The sequence below is a fragment of the Amphiprion ocellaris genome, chromosome 11 (genome assembly GCF_022539595.1).
Source record: "Amphiprion ocellaris isolate individual 3 ecotype Okinawa chromosome 11, ASM2253959v1, whole genome shotgun sequence".
Lineage (NCBI taxonomy): Eukaryota > Metazoa > Chordata > Actinopteri > Pomacentridae > Amphiprion > Amphiprion ocellaris.
This window is the reverse complement of record NC_072776.1, coordinates 14,456,095-14,479,749: the sequence shown is the minus strand read 5'-3', so window position 1 is coordinate 14,479,749 and position 23,655 is coordinate 14,456,095. Positions and strand designations below refer to the sequence as shown.

Sequence of the window (23,655 nt, the reverse complement as noted above, 5' to 3'; positions counted from 1 at the left end):
ACTATCGATTTCAATGTACAAAAGCTGTTGGAGGCTGTACAGTCAAACACACTGGGCGAGAGAACAGTTTATCACAGAGCTGACTCATACAGAACTGCAACAGACTGTGATAGGCTTAATTCCCACAACCAACTGTTGGCTCTCTGTGGAGCCTCTTAGCAAGGTGTGCATTTATTGATCTATAGAAACCTATAGTGGACTGTATGAGACAATAGCATGAGGAATGGTATGGGGTACACTGATGAGTTTTTATGAAGTGGAAATGCAAAATATTTGCAGGGATTTTAGAATGTGCAGAAATATTTATAACCTTAAATTAAATGTTTAAATAGCTTACTGTGAAAAAAGCTTTTATTTGGACATATCTGATATGACAATGATTGTCCAAATATCCACTATGACACTTCCAAGATGCTATTATAGTTGCCTTGGCTTTTAATTTAGCATGCTGCACTCTCTTTCCCCTGCCTGCCTTCTTTCTCGTAACCGTAGGAGACATCTTCCCTTAGCAAAGCCATCTGACTCCAGTCTGTAAGGCTTAAACAAGCCTGACTGGAAATAAGTGCAGACTGTACGGGATTGTCTGGGCAGCTCGATCAATTAAGACAAAGAGAGCAGTGAAGAGATAGATAGAGAAAGCATGTGGTGAGGTATGGCTTTCAGCATTCTCAGAATTTGTATAAAATCTTAAGTGCATTTTAGAGAGCCTGCCAGACTAAACATCCATCTCCAATGAAACCATATCCCTCTAACAGGAACCATCCTCTGACCCCGAACACCCCCCTCATCAACCTGCCCATGTAGGATCGAAGATCAGGATTGAAGTCAGACCTGAGAGCTGAGAATAAAACAAGATGTGTCTCTGTCTCTATCCATTTTTCTCTGCTTATAAAAGCCACCGAGAGAATAAACCGTTGAGCTCCAGGGGACGATTCTTTGCCAAATGACCCAGCCTTTCTTCTATTGCAGCTTTAACTCCACTTCAGTGATGGAAGAGAAAAGAGAACCACATAAATGAATGGCAAACTTTTGAATTATTGCATAGTGTCTCCCAATTATAAACTGCATTCAGAACTATCTTTTCAAATTAAAAATGCATACAATTTGACAAATACCCTGTCAGTACAGTTACCTGTATAAAGATGGCTCATGGTCAATGATAAGAGGATCTTTTGACGTATTCCATCAAAACTGACAATTTTGATGACTTCCTTCCAGTAATTTATCATAACCCATGTTTTACTCACATGTCCTGCAGGCAGACGATACTAGATGCACGGACTTTGCCAGCGTTTGTGGTTTACTAAATTGATGCCAAGTGTAAAAAAGACAAGGTTTTGTCCTGCAGTGTTGAGATCAATCTTCTGCCCCAGTGTTTTTAACAGCATGCAGCAAAACTCCTACCCATCCACAACCACCAGTTGGAATTGGGATCAAGGGAGTGTGGAAGGTGGGTGACTTATATTCAAACTGAATCAGCCAAGGATTCAATTTGAGGTTTCAAGCTTCTACTGAGCTGACAGAAGTTTTTTTTTTATGTGCCTCACCTACAGTTGCACATAGAGACATGTAAACTCTTCTCACCTAGCAAGAGAAATAGGCTCTATTATGTCAATTCTACAGACTCTACCACCATTCATAACACTGTGGGATGTGCATACAGTGAATGTGGATGGAAATTATTTGAATCCACTAGAAACCATCTGACCTTCTGAATATGCATAGAAACCACTTAAATGGATTTGAGCATGCTCTTCATCGACTGGAAAAGTGCAAATTATGAGGCCATTATTGCCAAGAGTGAAACTTGATGCTGTATGTAGCTATTTATGAATGACGTCAAAGAAGGTTGCCTCTCCTAAATTTGAAAATGTTTGTTCTGAGCCATACAGGCACAATCAGCACACAGTAAAGTGAATTGCATAATGAATTTTGATGTCTGATTGGTACTATATATCAATCTGGGTATAAATAATGAAAGAAAACAGAATTATTAGAAATATAGTGTGCATGTGACTTGACAAAATACACCAAAAATAGTCAATGAAATGCTTCAGATGTCGTCTATTTCATATGCGCAACTTATTTGACAGCTTTGAATAATGGTATGTTTGTCAGTAATAGAAGATTTGGGACTCAGTGCTTATTATATTGAGAATATTATAGATTTTAGAATATTTGATATCTATCCCAGTCACACTATTACAGGCTCATGCACTGACAAACCAGAGCTGTGAAATCAGCAAGTGTTTCAGGGATCTCTGGTTGACATTTTCAGCAATTTGGGCACGTTTTCCTTAATTCTGCAATTCTTTGGTGTTCTAGTGCTATGAGTGGTTATGATTATATTGCTAGTATGAATAGTGCCTTAATCAACATACGATTGACTTTTTGGAAACATCTCAAACACATTCTACATTTAATTTAAGGTTTAGTTTTCTTAACACAATCAGGGAGGTGGATTGAGGTCATAGTTGTGGTTTTGGACTGGACTGCATTTTTCGAAATGTATTGTAGTGAATAAAATCAATATGCAAAAATAATGCAACTGGGATTCATACAACAGAAAGCAATTTGGTGTAAGTGCAGTGCTGTAACATTTACAAATGCCCTGATCTACAGAGCTGTGTTGTAGCTCTCCCACTGATAATGCATCTTCTACTTTAGCTTGTCACTTCATTGACTCCATCGATCAAACAGAGTATAAAATGTCAACTTAGTGTTGATCAATCTCTGTTTGGAACATTTCTTTTTCCATTTGAAAGTGTCAGCTTGTATTTTCTTCCATGACTCTTTCAGCAGTTCATGGCATGCCCATGTCCAAATGACACAACAGGTGAAGATGCATTTCTTTCAGTGACATCAAAATATTATAACACCATATGTACTACGGATTGGGACATAGTTCCTGGAGTTATATCTCAGTGTGTGTGTGTGTGTGTGTGTGTGTGTGTGTGTGTGTGTGTGTGCATGTGTGTACTTGTGTATGTGCGCGTATGTGTGCGTCTTCCCTTGGTTTTCTATCTGACCACAGAGAGTGTGACAAATGGATGTGTCAGAGCTTGATGGAGCACCGCGATTGCTCTGCTAGGCACAAAGCTATTACAAGACTATATAGACAGCCCCAAAGAAAAATCCTGTTTCAATCAACCACACATAATCTGGGAGACAAAGAAAGATGTTCAACAGTTGATAGAAAGAGTCAGGGTCTCTTCCTAAAGAATGATCACTTTCCAATACAGAATTTGAATTTGTTTTTATCTCCAAAAGCTAAATTCACATTTGTGTACAATTTTCTGTCAGTCTAGCAGAAAGACATCTGAAAATGTTATCTAGGATATGGACAAGTAATACTTTCTGAAGCTGCTCCAGTGACAAGGAACAGGAGGCTGATTTCTTAAACCTATCTGAGCTGTTTTGTCCTGCTCAGATGTCTAAAATGTCAGAGAAATGACAAAGACAGCATGGTATTTAGTAGAATTAGAAACATGAAGCTTGTCAAGGATTGAAGACATTGAAGTATTTTGCACAAAAGACATATTTTAAATAGACTTGATACAAGATAAAAGTAGAAAACAGACAGCATCTGCAAATCCATGTCATCCTTACCGAATAACGGAACTGCCACTAGCATCATGGTCACAATGTAGCATCTACAGACACTAAGAAATCTGGTAAAATTCCAGCTTGATCCCCTCTTCCTGCCTCAGTTAGCCCAGTGTTTGTCTGGTGTGACCAAGCTATAATGTCTTTTTGTGCCTGCGATCAGCCTGCTGGCACTGGACATAAATTCAGCGCTGAGAAGAGCAGAGTTGAGGTTCAGGTTTGGAATACAGCAGAGATGCGTCATTGTCACTGTAATATATTTTCTGATGCAAGTCAAGTGAAACAGACAGGAGTAAACAGCCTACTAGAGATAACGCACCATAACCTTGGGCAGGTTTTCCTCTAACTGCGATACCTCGCTGTTCTTTTGGTGCGCACATGAGAATGTGTGCATGTGTGTGTGCACGTGTGTAACCTCTTTGTGCACCCTGGTGCGTAATCTTTCTTTTTTCTTTTCTGTGTGTGCATGTTTGTGCTGTGTGAGAAAGAAAGATGCAGATAGAACTGTCAATATGCAAATGTTAGTGTATATGTTGCTGTGAGTATGTGAGGTCAATTCCAAAGATGAGCACCGCTTTCATAGCTGACTGACTAAACGTACGTAAATGTAGATTTTACTTAAAATTAGTAAGAAGTTATTCTATTTCAAACAATCCCTGATTTACCTGGAATTTTAATAGCATAAAGTATGGATATTTATACAGATATATGTAAAATTTTAGTTACATCAAATAATTTCCAAAAGAAAATCCAGTTGTGCCACTTTCAGCACTATTTCTGCACATTGAAATAGGGGGTTATGTTTTGGACGATAGTAGGCTACTTCAAGAACTATTACAGATAAAAGCCTGGAAATTACTACTTAGACTTACTTCTCATCATGCCATTTAATATTGTACAAGTAAATCAAATGAGCTCTGATTATGGGTGATTTGAAATCTGAAAAAAATGAAGCCATCATGAGCACACATTAACGTGAAACTGATACTGTAGAAGTCATCTGGTGATATTGTCTGAACCAGAGGCTGAATCAATGACATGATGTGGAAAAAACTGTGGAAATCTCAGGCTTTTATCGTGACTAGTCCCTAAAGAAACCATTTCAATGTCTCTAAAAACATGCTGAAAGTGGGTTGCTGGGCAATTTAAATTAAAAAAGTACATCATAGAAGGTACTTAATATGTCAATCTAAAAATGTCATATACCATTTTATATGTCTATAGTTTATGATGAAAAATGTTTCAACTGAATCAGAGATGGTGGAGCAGAAGGCCCCTGGTGATTTGAAATGGAATGACCATTTCAACTCATCAAATCTGACAAGGTTGAGTATAGATTTACTCAACCTTGCTTCTGTATGGAAAGTATAAAGAACCACTTATTATGAAGGATCATAATGAAAAGTCGGACAGTCGTACAAGAGTTCTTTGAACATTATAGAACCAATCTGTCATTGAAGGGAGCACTTATGAAGGTGCAAGCCCACACGGCTACTTCTGCTTATCTGCCTGTGTATACTAATGCATGACTGACTGCTTGAATACCGGTTCAAGTGCCTATCTCACATGTTGCTGCTTGTAACTACTTATCAAAAATAAATGGTTTCCCATATTAACCTCTTGCTGTCCTGCTGCCTTTCTCTTTCTCCTTTTGGCTATGCATTTAGAGTAGGAGGATTCTGCCAGCATTTGTCAGCTCATCTTACAGCAAACACACACACACACACACACACACACACACACACACACACACAATTTTTCCCTTCCAGTGCAATGCCATCAATGTGCAGCAAAGGTGAGGGTGGAGGGGCAGGGGAGTGGAGAGAGCTGGACAAATGGAGGGAGGGTGAAGTAGACCAAGAGACGCAGTGAAGAGAGAAGAAGACAAGAGGAGGAATACAATAGGAAAGAGGAAGAAGCAAGGGCAGACAGCTGAAGAAAGCGAATGGGGAGTTTGTATCACTTTTCAGTCAGTAAAATGTTCATATAAAGTGCAATAGAAAATGTAAAAAGGAAACGTCAAATACCCCAATATTCCAAACCAAAATTAGTTTCTGCGTTCAAATCACATCAGAATGATCATTTAGGAAACATTTACAGCATAATGGTGGTTTAATTATTATTTCTGCAAAGATGCAATATCTCACATAAGATGGGGGTATGAGGGCACTTCATTCAATCTGAAACTGCCTGTACAAGAGTCCCTCTTTTTGTGTCCTAAAGAGAGTTTGGCTAAGGCAGAGGGTTAGTTCTCAGTAGTCATAGTTTACTACCAGAACACAGCACTTGCAGTAAACCTCCACATGTCCACCAGGATGAAGAAACTCACTTGATTTGGCTAACTCAGACTGTGGTGCCTCATATTACCTTCTCTGTACATATTTTCAGGAAATGTGGACTTAATTCTCCATTCCTCTCTGTGTGTAGTCAAGCTAGAATGAAAGGCTTCATAGTTTTTTCATAGTTTCATGTAATCCAACTGTCAACAAATGTACTGCATATGAATATTGTCTTAAAACGTAATAGTTCCAAAATGATATGTGCAAATGTATTATGATGCTATTAATACATGGGCTGTTGCCATGGTCCCACTGCATTGGTTTTTACTGACATATTATTCGTCTGGAAACCTACCTGGAGGTGTTCTTAATTTAGACTGAACTGTTGACCTGTTTGTGTTTGAGGAGATTTCCAGAGCTTTTCGTTTCAAAAGAAACACAAGTCTATCTGTCTAAACTCCACCTGTCTTACAGCGACCACATATTCTATTTTCTCTCCTTGGTTGCCACTACTTCCTGTATTCATGTATTCAGCTCCATGCGCTCAGCTAGGCACTAATAATCTCCTCACTCTTCCCTCCCTCTATTTTCCCCTCTTCTTTTCCATTTGCATCTATCCTGTACCTCCCTCCAGTTCTTTCTCTTTCTCTAACTCAGCTTTGCTGTATTCCTCACACGGTGAGGGTTAGCCCAAAAAACTGTCAGGATATGTTCTGCTGTCAGCGAGATGCCGAGTGGGAGCGCATTAGATATTGGCCTCAGTGTGTCCCTGACAAGAAACAAGCCAATTAAGGAATCCCCCAGCACTGCTTAAGCCCGGTTATGGCAGAGGTCCCTGAGACGAACACTGGTGTGCTAAATCATCATACCTTTTTTATATTAGAGCCTCCGTGGGGAGAAGTGGAGTGATTCTGGATTATTCCCCCTTTTTTTTTCCCCTCCTCCTCACAGTGCTGCTGGCCATCACTCAGCAGCACGCCTTAGAGAAGTTTGTCTGAGCTATGAAGGACACTGACATACAGATTTTCTTCTCTCGTCTCCTCTCTGTTGTTGAGTCTCCCTCTCAAGGCTAATAGTATTAGGGGCGGAGGAAGTGCTTTGAGATAAGCCTTAGGTCGCATAGTTGCAATCAATTACTGTGGTTAAATATTGCTATAAAAAGATTAAGGATTAGGATTGGGAGAAAGTAAAGAGGCTTGAGAGGTTGTAAAAATGCCTCCATGAGTGTGTAAGCACTTGAATGTGATGCATTAGTCATCTTATTCATTTTTACTCAAGATATATCCAATCCCTCCCCAACATGGCGTCCTATCTTCCTCACTGTCTCTTTCTGAGATTTCTCTCTCTTTTCAACTCCCTGTCAACCCCCCTCCTTCCTCCCCTGTAAACTCAAAGCCTAAATCTGAATCCAATCCTCTTTTTCCCAGAACTTTCAACCAGACTGGCAGACCGATTTGCTCAGACGACTTTGTGTCGATTGTCATATTGGGAGAATGATAAAGAAATCTCGGTATTATCATGGTGCAATGTCACACAATAACACAGTGGGAGTCTGCATGATGGGAAGCAAAGCAACAGTAGGAAATACACAAACCATTTAGTGCCCAGAACCTGTATAAAGAGGAGCAAGGTCTTTTAAGTACATTTACTTAAATTGAAGCTAATTGAGGCCAACAATCAACATTTCAACCCTGAGTCTGACTGAATAAATACGGTGTTTTCTTTCCCACAGACTGACAAACTCCACAAAATAATGCATTAGTGTGTTTTTTAATACTCTGAAACACCCCCAAACTGTTTGTAGCAGAGACTGAGGTCGATTTTCTAGAGGCATCAAAAATATATATTCTGTTGTATAATAGTGTGATACTTCACCAGGTTAATGCATTTTGCTAATTAGAATTTTGTTTTTGGCTTTTTCTAAGGCATCATTATCTTCTTACTCTGTCATCTGAAAGGCTAGACACCATTTTAGTTCATCCATGTCTACAAATTGACAATCTCTATGTAGATATTTGTCCCATATTTTGAATTTAGAGATAATCTTATAAGAATAATACGCTTTTTGCAACAATGGAATAGAAATTGCCGGTGTGTATACAAGTTTGGAAAAGAGGTTTGCTATCACTACAGCGGGCAAATAGATGTAAATTAATGCTAGTATCAGACGATGGTTTTGCGATGCCACAACTTGCTTTGGAGTCAGTACACATTGTAATGTATAAACAGATTTATGGCCCCACAACATGATTAATACACACACACACACACACACACACACACACACACACACACACACACACACACACACACACACACACACACACACACACACACACACACACACACACACACAGACACACACACACACACACACACACACACACACACAAGTTCTGAGACAAATGTCTTGCTCTGAGCTTAACACTTGTGAGGTATCGAGGTTGCACAGCCTAATATTTGACTGAGCAGTGTTCCAGCAGCGGTAAACCAATGTGCCGGTGTTGTGCTCCCCACTTACATAACACTGTTTATACGCCCCCAGTAGATATGACTTATTGGCTGCTTGGGATCTCTGACAATAGATAAAAATAGGATTACTCCGTCCCTTTATGATGGGCAACCATCATTCTTTGTGCTCAGACCTGCCTTTTCTCAGTTAGCATCAAAATGTCAATGAGTGAAAACAAAAGGCAACATTAGGCATTCTTAATCCCTTAAAGCTGTTTCATGTAATTTAATAAATAAGCTGCTCCACTCACTGCTTCGCTCCCTGCCACACCAGCACCCTACCACTGGGAAATGACTCATGCATATTTCAGCACTGTGTCTGCCCATTCTGAGTGGAGCTTATTGTGGCTGCATGCAGACGCCAAATCAAACCCGTTTCCCTTCTCCTCTCCCTGTCTCTCTTTCATTTACCCCTCTGACACCCTGTTCTTTATCACTATTCAGCATTTCAGAACATGGACAGAAACGCTGAGAATAGAGATCCACATCTTGGCCACATGAAAAACCTCTCTGAATAGTTTCCATCATTGTGCCTTTAGCATTACTTTTACTGGAAAAAAAAAAGTTTTCAGAGTCAAACTCCATGATGGTGTGGATCAATTTGTGTTCGTTATGCACACATCTATTGAGCAAAACCTTTGAGGGTGAATGTGTTTTCTAACTCTGAGGATACTCCCACAATCAAGTCATTAACAAACATAACAACAGTCCTCCTTGGATGGTTTCCCCTTGCGGGCCACTGGAACAGGTCTATTTACTTTCCAAGCAGAACAGATATAAAATAATCAAAGAACACCTTGGCATTGGAGGCTGCCCATGACCAACACATGTGATCATGTTTGCAATAAGTAAACATCTGTTCACAGCCTTCCTGTGTGCTGTAAATTCTTGGGATGTGGACCTGCAGGGAAATACAATCTAAAGATGAGGAAAACCAACCACAGTTAATTAATTGAAATGTCTCAGATTTGCACTTTAATTAAAAGTATTCCCCAACAACTGTGATAATCGCTATAAGTGTGCCCATTGTGAGGAATTTATGATCCTGCGTTGCTAATGAACTTATAACAGCTACATCTCACCTATAACTATAGATATAAACCTGTCTTACATGTTTGAGTCACTGTTAAAGAATGTAAGTTTGATGTTTCATACAAAAAAAACCTGGACGGATGCAGATTTTTTGGTGTGTGTCTGTGTGTAGAACAGATACGTCTCCCCAGGGGGGTACGAGAGCATTATAGAGACAATGGAGATGCAAATTTTAAAAAAACTATTGTCAAAAGGAAGATGTGCTAATGTTCTAAAAATGGCCTGGTAGTTACTGTAGTTGTGTCCCTGATCTGTCCCACTCACCAACACAGTCAACAGTTAGAGCTGTACAGGCTCTGACACGCAGCTCATGGAGTTAATTAAGGTACTTCAAAACCCTTCTCACCTAATTGCCACAATTTGCATTCTGTTAGGCTTATCCTATCCAGGGATATCATCATCTCTGAGGTCTATTGTGAATAAATGGTCATAAATCGACTTAGGAAGCAGAAAAACAGACTCTCAGTGTACCTCCACAGCTTGCCTGAGAATAAGGTTTTTCACTAACATAGTTACTGCAAATAGAAACTGGTAAGACATAATTTAGATTTTTTTAAAAAAATATTTTGCCAATTTGTCAAAATGTATCAAATCATTCTGCCAGTGTTGAAAAGCTACTGGTACACCACTGTGTACCCGTACTGAGCCACTCACCTTGCTCTTGTTGAAAAAGTTATTTACAGGCTTGTGATAAAAACTCATCCATAAATATTCTCCTCCACTTCACCTTTAATTTCATATCTTACAACCAGCTATATTCCTGGCAACCTCATCATCAGGTAATCATTTTGGAGAAGTTACAGCATATGGAATTATTTTAAGATGTGCACTGGGCAGGACTGACTGACAGCAGTTTATATCTGGAACTAGAACCAGTGTGCGACCGACAGGCAGCTACATGGTGTGCTGCTGTATCGGCCTGATACTGGGCTGTGTCTAATATGGTGGAGATTGACTTGCTCTTGTTGGCTCCCAGGTAGCGAGGGAGGATTTAAACTATTTTACCTCCCCAGATCTTCACACCTTCCCTCAGGCCTTCTCACCTCGATGACTTAAATATTAACGGTAAAACGGGGGATAGAGGAGGAGTGAGGAGGGGAGCGGACTGACAGCTTAATCATGGAGGCAGTAGCCTCTCTCCCTCCTCTTTCTCAATGCTGTGGGCGGCTGTCACCACGACCTACATGATGTAATCACCTCCATAACCCTGATATGGGCCACCAGGGGCCATGCAGTCAGAGATAGAGAGATGTTTTTTTTTTCTCAATTTCAAACAATCAAAACTATGTGTAATGTAGAAAATTATCAATCATACATAATGAAAATTAAAATATAAAAATGAAACAAAATAAACTTAAGCAAGTTAATGTCCACTTGTCTGATTGTCACTTGACTAATATCCTGTGTATGTACTTGTGTATTGCTGCTGCTAATATAGGCTCAGTCTTTACAGTTAAATGTTAATAGCACAGTAACACAAACCTTGTCGATTTATTATATTATTTTCACAATGAATTGCTCAAAAATGCTATTATTAGGTTTGTAAATCATTTTATACATAGGACAACGTAAAGAAAATGTCCATTTATTTTTTAAAACTGGCTGAATATCTGTGTATGAATAAATAAAGAAGGAGTTTAGTGTTGTATATATGCACACTCAAACAGGTAAGACGTCAAATTACTTTGTAGTGGCAAAAAATAACTGGATGAGTAAAAAGGTTGATATCAATTAAGTCTCTCATGCATTTTTATTTTGTTTTTCTATTTTTGATATACAAAATTGATGGATATCAATGATGGCAACCCTTGGGAAATTAGAGAGTTAAAATTGGCAAAACAAGCATTGGACAGGTTCTCAGGGAAATGAACACAGTGGCTTTACTTCTCCTACAATAAGGCTCCATATAGAATCGTACTATGCCATAGTTAATGGGTATAAGAAAAGACTGGGATAGCACATGTGAGCAAATCAGGCTACATGTATTGCTCTGCTGTATAAGACGACATTTCAATCAGTCTTTGAGGTATTCTGACGGCACACGGGAAGAACTTTTGATGCAACATGAAGGTTTTGATCTAAGGACGTTAGAGCTTGTTGTCGACACATCTATATTTCATGAAGCCAATATATCATCTGCTTGGCACTCGCTGTTGTTTCCAAATTTCTGATTTTCAACTGGACACGATAGAACTGTGGAGCCTTAAGCATTTACTGCTAGAATAAATTAGGAATATCCCTTTTGGGGAGCTAACTGACAAAAAATACAGAATAAGATACAATACATGCAGTGATTCTTTCTTTAATAAAGGAGAAAGAATTAGAGATTAAACTGAAACATGAACACTACGTTTTTGCACCATGTATAATCAGCTTTTCCATGACTCCCTTGAAGGTGAAAAACTGGAGTGATGGCTGATAGAAAGAGTCGCATGCAGAAAGCATAGTCAAATTGATGGGAGATAGTTGGTTTTCCAAGCATGGACTAACATTTAAAGAGTCAGTGGAATATGTTGCCCTAAAGTGGCACTAACAGAAGAGGAAGTGATAGATGAAGCTTTCTCAGAAACTCTGGCTCATTATCTGCCTCAAGTTACAGTATTTTTTATGTGGATGGTGGAATCTGAACAAAAACGAGGATGTGAATACAAAACTGATCATTGTTCTCCCTTGTGACCTCCTAAAATCAATATAATTGATCTCATTGATGCAGCAATGGCCATGCATTTTCAACAAGACACACTGGGCAGTGAGAGGAAATGCAATAATCGGGAGCAGAGCCGCCCTTCTTACCCCATTTATAGGATATGTCTTCCATCCAAGCTCTCCAAGCACTGACGTCGTATCCAGCAGCACAACTGAAACAGGAAAAAGAGGAGAAAATACACCCATTAGCAATCTAACAACAAGGAGAAAGTCTCATTTTGACACTGGAAATTGAAATATCAGTCATAAACATGTTCATCTCGACATTTTTTATATTAACAAAAATGAGTTTCTTGGATGAATATTTATGAGCAAGGCGGCATATACGGTGGGAGCAACATTTTTGCCACTTGCGACACAATTTGGGGACTGATGGATTGCAGTCAGATTGCTGTCAACAGTCCATTCCCTCCTCTGCCATCCACAGCTTTACCCCAATCTTCCTCACAACAATATGCTCTTTTGCTGCCCATGACTGAGACGTTTCATGAGGCATAATCAGTGATATATCCGTCCTCCACCCTTCCTGTGCCATGGGGATTGTTTCATTATGCCAAATTCTAATCAAAACCTGCTATCTTTTGTTGTATGTAAATGAAAGCTCCGGTTTGGTATACAGTCATATCAATCTTGGTACAGCATAATAATATCAATGTTAGTTGACTTTAACCTTCCAAGTAGTGTTGAAAAACAATGCAATTTTACTGTGGAAAATATTGCCATCCCTGTCAATATTTTGTCTTGCTCTCAAGGACAATAGATTTAATAATTCAGGAGGAAAGCGGTTCTCCCGGCGACAAATGATTTACAGTGAAAGGAGCAGAAATGGCTTCCCAAGTTTACCTTCAGTGTGATGCCAGCATGACACCACTGCTTTAAAAAAAAAAAAAAAAAAAAGAATTAACCCAAACCTGTGACAACGGTAGGACATAGACAGTAAACAGACACCTTGATGCATTTCCAAAATTCATAAATATTCCGTGGAGCCCATACGGTCACCTTGTAAAATGTGCCAAATACACGCTATGTGTCACAATACAGTTACAGAATGTCCTAATTATGTGTGGATGCAGCATTTCATGAAGTAGGTATAGGGAAACAATTGGTATTCAGCTAGAGACTGATAGCTGGCAGGAAGACAACAACTCTAGACTCAAGAGGCTTGTTTAAAACTATTCATTTCACTCTCACAGCATGAGTCATCATCATTGAAAGTGATCGTCAGTAGCCAAAAAAAAAAAAAAAAATCATCCTTAAAGTTTTCCTTGAGCAGCCATTGACTTAGATCTTAAATGCTGCACTGTGAATCACACACGATGGATACGGACACTGATTTCTGACAAATCATGGTGCATTTTTTACTTGGATAATGACTGAATTTTAAGTGTCAGTCAGTCATGAATGTCCACTTTAGCTCTCTAAGTGGTCCTTGGGGGGCTCATTATACCAACACAAATCTCTATCAGTGACAATATTTCCCGAATAAATCTCCATTAACATCATTACTCTGTGATAGCTGGTTATTCCAACCAAATGTACATCAAAGCAGGCAGTTTCAATGCTGTGATATTGTAATTATCACCATTTGTGAATTACAATGTCAAGAGAAAAGGAAAAGGGATATTTATATCTCAGTGGATGTATTCTGAAAAGATCAAGGCAAGCAGAAAGGGAGAGGGGACGTTTCTGAATCTGCTCTCCGGTTATGAGGCAGTACACTTCTGATGGAGCATGGCTGACAGGGATTGTCCAAGCATCTGCTCACTGGGGGTTTTTTACTGTGTTTGTGTGTGTGTGCGTGTCTGTCATACACAGCTAAGTGCTCTTCAACATCCTTCCATCTCCCAGAGAGCTGGAATGGGACACACTCTAGTGCCATAATGTGACACCTGTTTAGATCAAGCCAAATGGGTGTATCGCAGCATCTAAGAGTTAAGAAAACCACCCAGGACACGCAAACCCAGTGCTGGTAGAGTCAACAAATACAACACAGGTAAAAAATACAAGCTGCACCTGTGGGGTTTTGCAGATTTATGCATATAAAAAATGAAAGAAAGAAGACAATTCTACCCTTCTTTTGCAATAACATAATAACAAAAATAACAAGCAGTAGCATACTGATTTTAGAAAACCAGAAAATCGTTTGCATATTGAAGAAACCCCCCTTTGTAAATGCCCAGCAAGTCAAGAGTACTTTGCATGTAAGCGTGCATGTTCTGTTGTCAACAATAAAGAGAAGACTTCATGACCTGAACCTCAGAGCATTCAGCACAAGATGTAACCCCCCAGGTACCCTTTAAAACAGAAATACCAGCATGCAGCTCACAAAAACATCCAAAAACAAGCCAGCAGAGCTGTGGAACAAAGTTCTGCAGACTGATGAAACAAAAATGAACCCTTAATAAATTGATGGAAAGAGGAAAGAGTGGAGAAGAAAACAGACTTAAAAAATACCACCTCCTGTGTCAAACATGGTGGTGCTTGTATTATGACATAGGTGTTCAGATTCAGGCAAATGCATCAAAACTCACTGAATATTGTGATTGTCTGAGTCAATCACCTGATCTCAAGCTGACTGAGCTGCAGTCTACTTGCGAAAGACAAGACTAAAGGCAGTGATTTAAACTAACCAACATTAAATATCATAAGTTTGTTTCATTTCATATTTATCTGCTATTTTTGAACCCCTAAACTTTAGATAATATTCCTTAAAAAGGCTCTGTCACACGGTTGTTAAATTGATATAAACCTAGCAAATTAAAACTGAGACTTGGCACTTAATACCCATTAAATTGAATGTCACAAAGATAGAAAAGGCGTAAAATTGTTTTGGTCCAGAAATAGTATAAGCCTGATCTGATATATATATATATATATATATATATATATATATATATATATATATATATATATATATATATATATATATATATATATATATATATATATAAATAAAAAATACATATATATATATATATATGTATAAAAAAAATTTATACGTCCACACCCAATGTTTATGCTGTCATTGGTTCACCAGCCTGAAGTCCATTGACATATGCAAGGAGAGGTAAAAGCAATGAGCTACGGAGGCTAATGAAGTGGGAACTCTTAGTGTGTCAGAGAATGTATTCCAAAACATATTTGCTACGTGCACTTCCTTATAAGAGAGATTTTAAAGGAGAGACAAATTTGTTTTCGTTAAGATTTCAAGGTGACATTGTAGAAATATGGTTATATATATTAAAAAAATACAGATAGATAGAGATAGGATACAGAGAAAGAGAGAAATACTGTGCAGCCAGAGAGTGAGACAAGGACACATTTATATAGTTTACTAGTCTCACTGCAACCTGACTAACACATATTTTGATTAATAGCAGTATTTCTTCATGGCATTTCTTATACATGCTATTCTCACATTTTATCCATTTTTAGAGTTGCTTTACTTTTACCTAACCTCTAAAGCAGCATATACATAAGCAACTATGGTCACAGAAAAGCTGTCTGGTTAAGTCTAGGCAACTCTAAATGACTACATTGCTTTAACGTTATACTTCAGTACCATCAAACAGAATTTTTCATCAAACAAATCATAGTTTCAGTGGGGGGGTCTCTTCTGTTTGTCTGACCATTGTAGTCATGACTACCTTTCTCCATATATAATCCATTTCTGTCTTTAGAAAAAAGTGAAAACATCAAGTCCATCATATTATAAGTCTACATAGAACATTGCTCAAATGATATTTATATGGTAAAGACTTCACTAAAAAGTGAGCTTTTTAGTACTGCAACTGCAAAGCATTTCATGACTCCAGTTGTGTTACAGAAGTCCAAGATTAAGCGTAGAAAATGGCCATTGATTTATATAAAATGTAGCGGATTATTCTATTGATTGACCATGCTGTCCAGCACACCAAGGAGGAACTTGATGCTGATCCCTTCATCTTCCAGCCCCATCCTCTCTGCACTACTAGCTTAGTTTAATATTTTCTCCATCGGCTGGTTTTGGATGGGTTCCAGCATGTCTGTGTGTCTTTTTTCTGCATACCGATGCCGGGTCTGTGCCACGCCGGTGCCGGTGCCAGGCTGGAGGCCTAGCTGGCACAGCCGGCGGTGTTAATGGACACCATTAGGCTATGGTGGGCAGGTAAGCAGCACAGCTCCTGGAGAATGGCCTAATTACTGAGGGTTGGCTGTGTCGCTCACTGCAGTGAGCACATTCACACCTCGCTTCACCATATATAAAGAACAGCTGATGTGTTTTACAGTAGGAGGCAGTGTGAATGTATTCAGCTGAGAACACTCTACTGGTGAATTAAACCCTCATGTTTCCACTTTCAGAAGGACTAAGAAAAGCGGTCCGATTTGACAGAAAGGTTTCATGAGGTTTCGTTTGAATGAGCCTGTGCGAAACTTGTACAATGCACCTGTATATCGAAGTGTGACACCGTGGAGCTTGCACTTGATTTGCCAGACAAACAAAAGATGCTTTGAAAGGAAATGCCTCTGATTCGCTGACATTGTTCTGAAGTGATAGTGCAGCAGTTACGGGTGAGACCTAACAACAACAGCAGCGTTCACACAGAAAACTCAACCAAGATGCCCTGCTTTTGTGCTGAAATGCTTCACAGCACCGATGGTTAAATAAGCTATTTATTCACTTTACAAACTATATAAACTAACTTTTTATGGCGCAGAGGGTGAGTACTTGAATGTGATGGTGTGAGTTTATTTGTATTTGGGTACATATGTCTACTGTACAGCTTACCTGCCATTGTACATTAAAACTGCCTGTGTCTACATATCCATCCATCCTCTCTCTCTCTCTCTCTCTCTCTGTCTCTATCTCTCCATGGAGTTATCTCTCAACGAGGCACCCACAGACCCTGCCTGGAGCCGAGGGTCCTCTGGGACTTCCACTGGTTAGATATAAATAGAACATGAGCTGGCCAACTCATAAATATATGGAGCTCCAGTAGAATGATGACATCGCTTGTCTAGCCTACAGCCCTCGCAGGCCACAAAAACACCCCGAAATAGCTACAGCCCAAACAGCACACCCAAAGGTAGTCTCTTCAAGTGTTACTTCATGTAAATTAGAAGCAGGAGCAGTATGAGTATTCAGACAACAGTGATTCTGGCTGTCTACAGGTGTGAATATCACTGGCTCCTCGAAGTACAGAATGTAACACTACAAAAAAGAGGCCTGTTCAAGGGCACTTTTGTTAGGTTAAAGTAAGTTCTAAATTAGGACTGTCTACTTTGTGAAAATATAGAAAAAGGGGCATGAAATTAGAACCCAGCATGGCTCTTAAACATTCATCATTTGGTTGATTTGCTACATTAGAATAATTTTACAGTGCCATAGGTTCAGTGTGGAGATATTTAAGTAAGTGGCTTTTAGCAACACACTGGCTTCTGCTGAAAGATTAATGAAAGACTTTTATTTCTTTTTTCTCTAAGTCTATTGTGGTTCAAAAAGCAAAACAAGCCTCATTTCCAAATAACAACATCTTTTAATTTGCAAGCCTCCTACATGGCCAGTCTGGTAAACAGCAAGTCTTGTTAAAATACAAATAACACTTGACGAACAGAGACTTGTTAAAATTGATTTCGGTGAGTATTTCTGTGAGGATTGCACTTCGGCGTTTAGGAGTATAAACAAGGTACTTGGCTCTCGAGCAGATGAGGAGATGATACGGTGTGAAATGGAAAACTATCCACAACAGAGGCAACCTGACAAGCATGACAGGATGCTCAACACATCTGCACACTGCACAAAGATCAAACATTCAACAGCATATTAAATAGCAGCAAAGCCAGTCTTTGAATGTGGTTGATTAGATCTGATAATGGCTGTAAGTGTATTTAAACAACAGATTAGCGGGGGGGAATTTATGGCGATAACATTCAACACTGGTCAAATACTGAAGCTGTAGTTCTGGCCACAGGTCAGTTCTGTCACATGCAAAACACAGTTAAACAGCAGTGCGTTTCATACTCATAGACATGAACATGATCTGAGCTTTGATATGGCAACACAGCCGCTTCTTCAGCATTTTTTTCAACATTTTGTGCAAATTTTTTTGCATATTTTAACTATTTTAGCACATGTGCACATATTATACAATGCCAACAACATGCTGCAATTTCTTGAGAGAAGAATCTCAACCTGAAACCCAGAGATATGTTTTTTACAACAGTTACCAATAATACACTAGAGTAAGTTCACACAGCATAGTCATTGACAAGTAGATGTAATGCTTCCACTGTGGCCAGTTCAATACTAAATCTCGCATTTCAAACTGAATAAAAATATACCCTCCAGGCACATTCAATATAGATAAAAATATAACTATTTCCACTGAATATGGTTTTCCCTTAGTTATATCAGAAATTGAATAAAAATTTCATGGAATTGTATAACAACTGACAAATTTGCCTCCTCCTTCAGAAATGCAGAATCTATAAATATGCATATATCTTTGTGAATTTAAAAGTTATCTAAAGACACTGAACGCCTCCACATCACACTGTTGGAAGTTTCATATTAGAACAGGCCTGGCTTCCAAAACTAGATATAGTACCATAAATCCTGCTCCCAGATTCAGCTCAGATTTCTGGTGAGTGCAAGCAAACTTTCTATGTTTAGCAGAAAACACGCATCATTCTGCAGAGTGAAGGTCAGACATTCAGGAGAAGTAACACTGACCAAAACAGACTCTAAAAGCAGAAGGAGACTATAAACAGACTTTGAAAGCAGTTCTTTTTGTCAGGTGTAAAATATGATGTGGATCTTCACCAGATGGACATTATTCTCACATACTGTACAACTCAGTGATCATTATGTTAATACAGGAAGGCTTTTGAGGAGGTCAAGCCCTGACACAAGTAACCGTCTCCAGCCTGGAGCTTTTTTAATCCCTCTAGTTTGCGAAAATCTGTGGAAAGACCTTTCACTTACCTTAACAATAAAACACAGAGGTTGAGATACCTTTCACGTTTATTAAATTATATGTTACAGATCTACATCTAACTACCTAAATATGCAAATACGAAGAAAAATCTGAGAAAACCCCATGAGTGGTTAAATTGTTTTGGCTCACAGTCGGAAATTGAAACGCATGTGTACTGAAACTCACCCCTGCGTAATAAGAATTCACATGCACACAAACACACACAGCGGCTTGTAAGTCAAAGGTGCAGAGTTAACATTTCTGTGGCTGCTCTGGATTTGCTGCTTGATTGATTTTCCTTGACACCACGCTGCTGGTGAATACCACCTTCATCTAATGATGGTGATATCGGCTCTCTGCTGGAGCTACCAGTGAAAGTGAAAGCTTTAATCAGCCATCCGCACAAATCAATGCAAAGAGTCGAATAATTACTTTCATGTTTTCATAGCTGGATCATTTTCAGTAATGCAAAAAGTATCTGGAAGCAGCTAAACCCACAATTTCATACCACGTTTTGCTGAATGGCTTTAAACTGACAGATGTCCAGCAGTGTTTGACTGAGATCTGTCTAACCAACAACAACAAAAAAAAAGCATTCGCATGTGGCCCTTTCATTTGACTCATCCATTTTCCAAGGATGGATTGCTTTCTGGATTTTCATGCCTAAATCTGTCTGTCAGGAAAAACAATCTGAACAACGTCTGAAGTGTGGAACAAAGACATCATCTCCCGGCTTGTGCGGTATAACCAATCTTCTGCTGAGGAAAATTCTACAAGGGCTCGAGAAATCAGTTTAGTAAATGAGATTTGTGAAAGTTCATTATAATAAATATCGCCGCTGCTGCTGTTTCTGACTTCACAAGGCGGTAAAAATGGGGGAAAAAATGAATAAAAGGACAGGATTATGGGAAAAGATCTATTCAGGGGAAAAAATGGGCTTGTTCTAACTTGGCAGTGAATGAGCTGAGCTTTATTAATACCTGCCTGCAGTCCCACTTGGGTTCATGTGAGGGATATCAAGCTGGGAGAGGAGGCAAATGGGCAAGAAGCAAAGGTAATCGTTTTTTATTGTTCTCCTAACAGCTGACATCTCGGCCAGTTTTGCTTGTGAATTCCCCAACATTTGGAGTCCTGTTTGTCTGTGTCCAAAAGCACTGTTCTACACTAACCCTCTCGTGTAATAGGGTTGGGTTTTGTCCCTAACTAACTGACATAACATAGCGTATTGTGTAGCTGAGCAGGAAATAACAAAGAAACATATGTTTAATTGTCCTCTTCATGGTCATGGAGAGGCTGGATTTTAGAGCGCCGTGGGAATTTTGCCTCTCCTGTGAAGATAGCCTCACATATCCATGCTGTCGTTCAGTCACAATGCAAATCCAACACTGAATTGTCCCCAAAAATCAAGACTGGGCCATCATATTCAGCAGGAGTCAGATGTTAATTTGACAAATGCGAGAGAAGTAATTGGAGAACCCTTTATGTCTCAGCATCTAATGAGACACTTCTATTCCCAGTCCGAGTTTAAGTTTTTCTCTGCACCGCTTGGTGGTGGTGAAATTGTGCCACTGAGGTCCCAGACCAGTCAATATGAGAGACTAAAGTACAGTAGAAGGCAGACATCGGTTCAATCATTCAATCTGTGACAGAGAAAAACACACAGTGAGGCTGTTATGTAGCAGCTGTCTGGGAGAACAGGGAGTAGCATCGCTCTTATTGAACACAGAGAACAATAAAATATAACCTGGGGGGCAGGTCCCGCTGTGTTGCCCGCACAATCAATAAGACTATTTTAAACCTCACTGATGCAGCAGCTGTGTGTGTGTGTGTGTGTGTGTGTGTGTGTGTGTGTGTGTGTGTGTGTGTGTGTGTGTGTGTGTGTGTGTGTTGGTGCACATGGAGGAATACGTAAGCACATGACCGTACACCCTCACATGCAAAGATGGAACTGAAAAGATACATGGGCAATAAGTGAAAATGAGCACACACACAGGAGTGTCATCACTCATATACAAGCCTCTTTCACACTGCTCCACTTAGAACAAAAACTCACCAGCACTCAACACTAAATGCACATATAAGCACATCTGCGCACACACTCACTGAGTGAATACATCTTTGGCAGCTCCGAACCTTTTTAATGCATGTAACGGCAGCAGCACAAAAGAGATTCACACATTCTCACTCTGCCACCCACTTAATGATTCCATCTTTCTGCTGCCCTACTGTCTGTACTGTGTGTGTCTGTCTGCACGTGTGTGTTAAATGTGTGATGTTTAATTAAGGCAGCCCCAGGGTTGTCATTTCAGCAGCTGGATTCTATATATAAAAAAAGTGTTGCTCATTTTATTGTCTGCTTCAGTGTTTGAATAAAAACTGAACAAATCCATTGAACTCTGCTGAGAATATAATAAACTTCAAATCTGAATGTGGATTTTGTCATTATGCATAATATTTAATGGATTAAGAGTAAGAGATGGCGTGGAAATAAATTTAGAAATATACAGCTCCGATATTTAATATCTCAGTAGCTTTTCCCTTTTTTTCTTATATTTTTCTTTTTTTTAACCCCTAGGCGCTCTTTTTGTTCACTAATAAAACAATAAGAATGACAAGAAAAGTCATTTCCAGCTCACTACATGAATGTTTGCAGGACTTATCACTGGTGATTTGCTCTAACTGCCGGGATATTAGCGGCTCATTCTTTGCCCCATCAGGTTTCCTCACTGTCCTGCACTAATAGAATGTTTGAAAAGCATGAGGAAAATGTCAAAACACTGCAAGGGGGAATAAACTGTTGGAATTTAAGCTGCACAAACTAAAAGAGCGGCCGGTGTGGGAGACTTACCCTGGTTGCAGTAGCCGAAGCGAGTGAGGACAATTCCAAGAAAGAGTGAAACGAGGAAAAATCTGTTTCCAAAACTCATGTCTGCTGCAACATCTATCGCCGGCTTGATTTCGGGTACTTCTAGCCGAGATGGTGAGAAAATGAAAAAGCACCGATCCACTGCTCCTGCTCTTTTACATTTGATCCCGGTTGGAGAGAGCTGCCGGGTGAGTGAACAAGACACGGTCCATCCTTTACCTGGTGGCCGCAGCAGCAGCAACTATGGCGCAAATTGGAGAGATTTTGGAGGAAGTCGCAAATATAATTTAAGTGAAATCAAATTCTCAGACGAGATGAGAACAGCTCCTAACAACTTTGACAAATTTCCACGGACTTCAGCCGCCGTTGCTGCATTGTTTCAAAGACGCATCAAAATGCAATCTGGTGCGCCTCCGTAGCGCACGGAGTCGTGACAGACTTTCGAAACCCTGCCGTTTGGCACCTCAAGGTGCTGCTGCTGCCTGCCAGCTCCTTGTCTCTTCCAGCTCGGTCCGCTGCAGCAGCGAGATGATGGGGACGGAGAGCAGAGAAGTGATTGGGATGCAGCGGCGGAGCATCTGAAGCGGCTGCTATAGTGGGAGACTGTGCGCATCTGTGCAGGATGCTCGGCACTAGAGGGGGTTAGCTGACAAGGCAATGGCGTGTGTGTGTTTGTGTGTGACGGTGTGTGTGTGTTATCTATTGGTTCAAATGCAGGGCTTCCCAGAATTTTCCACAAGGACCTCAAAATAGTGAAATATGCTTCCACCCCTGCGTGATTGGACTCATAAGTTTGACAATTCTGTCAGCAGGTGCTATTAATTACACAATTAAAGTTGTTACCGGCTGCTGTAAATAGATTATTAGAATAAATTTCTTGAACATGAAATAGTCCAAACTGCACTCTAAGCTGTGCTTGCTGGGGATGCATTTGAAATCAAAGAGCAATACAACTTTCAAAAAGTAAATAGATGAATTCCCTGGTGTTCCAACAATCATTTTGAGCTCCATATATAAACTTCAGAGAGTCTCCTCAAATTCAGCTTAATTGCCTTTCCTTTAATTTAAATGTTAGTTTTGATTAAGAAAACTGAATAAGTTGCTTCTTAAGTTGAACAGCAGGCAGACAGACTGTGGAGCTGATGGCATCTAAGGATAAACCCGGAGGCTGTTACACAGAAAGTAAATAATGAACATCATCACAGCATGGGGATTTATTGGAATATTGGGTGCATTTTGTGATTCCCAGCTGGAAGCTATGCAAATAGAAGTCCACAGTCAGCTGCTAATTTGTATGAGGGTCAAAAAAGGGACAGATAAAGGCATCATGCACTGATGTCCTGCATTTGTTTTCAGCTTGGATCTTCTCGTTAAACTCCATCAAGCATAACCACATTCACAGCTGAAAACTCAACTTTTCGAGAAAAACTGATATTTCATCGGCAGTTGCTTTCATCCCAACAGCGCTGATGTGGAATCCTATGTTCAGCATGTCAGCACAGCAAACTTTATCTGAGAGCAAGTGTAGACTCATCCATTTGCAGTGCAACCGTGAGCCGCTCTGCTTGCCAAGCCGCCAATGTCAGCCAAGATTAGGGAAGGTCTTCTTCTCATCTTCATGGACGTCTCATCGAGTGAG

At 39.7% G+C, this 23,655-nt stretch overlaps 1 protein-coding gene across 2 annotated transcripts in view; it reads right to left on the bottom strand.

The window, feature by feature from the left end:
• The window catches only part of LOC111575382 (ephrin type-A receptor 6-like), a 179,471-nt gene that overhangs the window by 148,263 nt on the left and 7,553 nt on the right, over positions 1 to 23,655 (bottom strand). Inside the window, exons 1-2 of one of the 2 annotated variants that reach the window (XM_023280453.3) lie at positions 21,999 to 22,641; positions 12,282 to 12,346 (exon numbers count right to left, since the gene is read on the bottom strand). In XM_023280453.3, the coding sequence (XP_023136221.1) occupies positions 12,282 to 12,346; positions 21,999 to 22,077 (144 nt within the window). In that variant the 5' untranslated portion in view covers positions 22,078 to 22,641. Of the gene's footprint in view, positions 1 to 12,281; positions 12,347 to 21,998; positions 22,642 to 23,655 lie in introns of those variants that run through there. The other variant, XM_035952894.2, reaches the window with a different exon arrangement.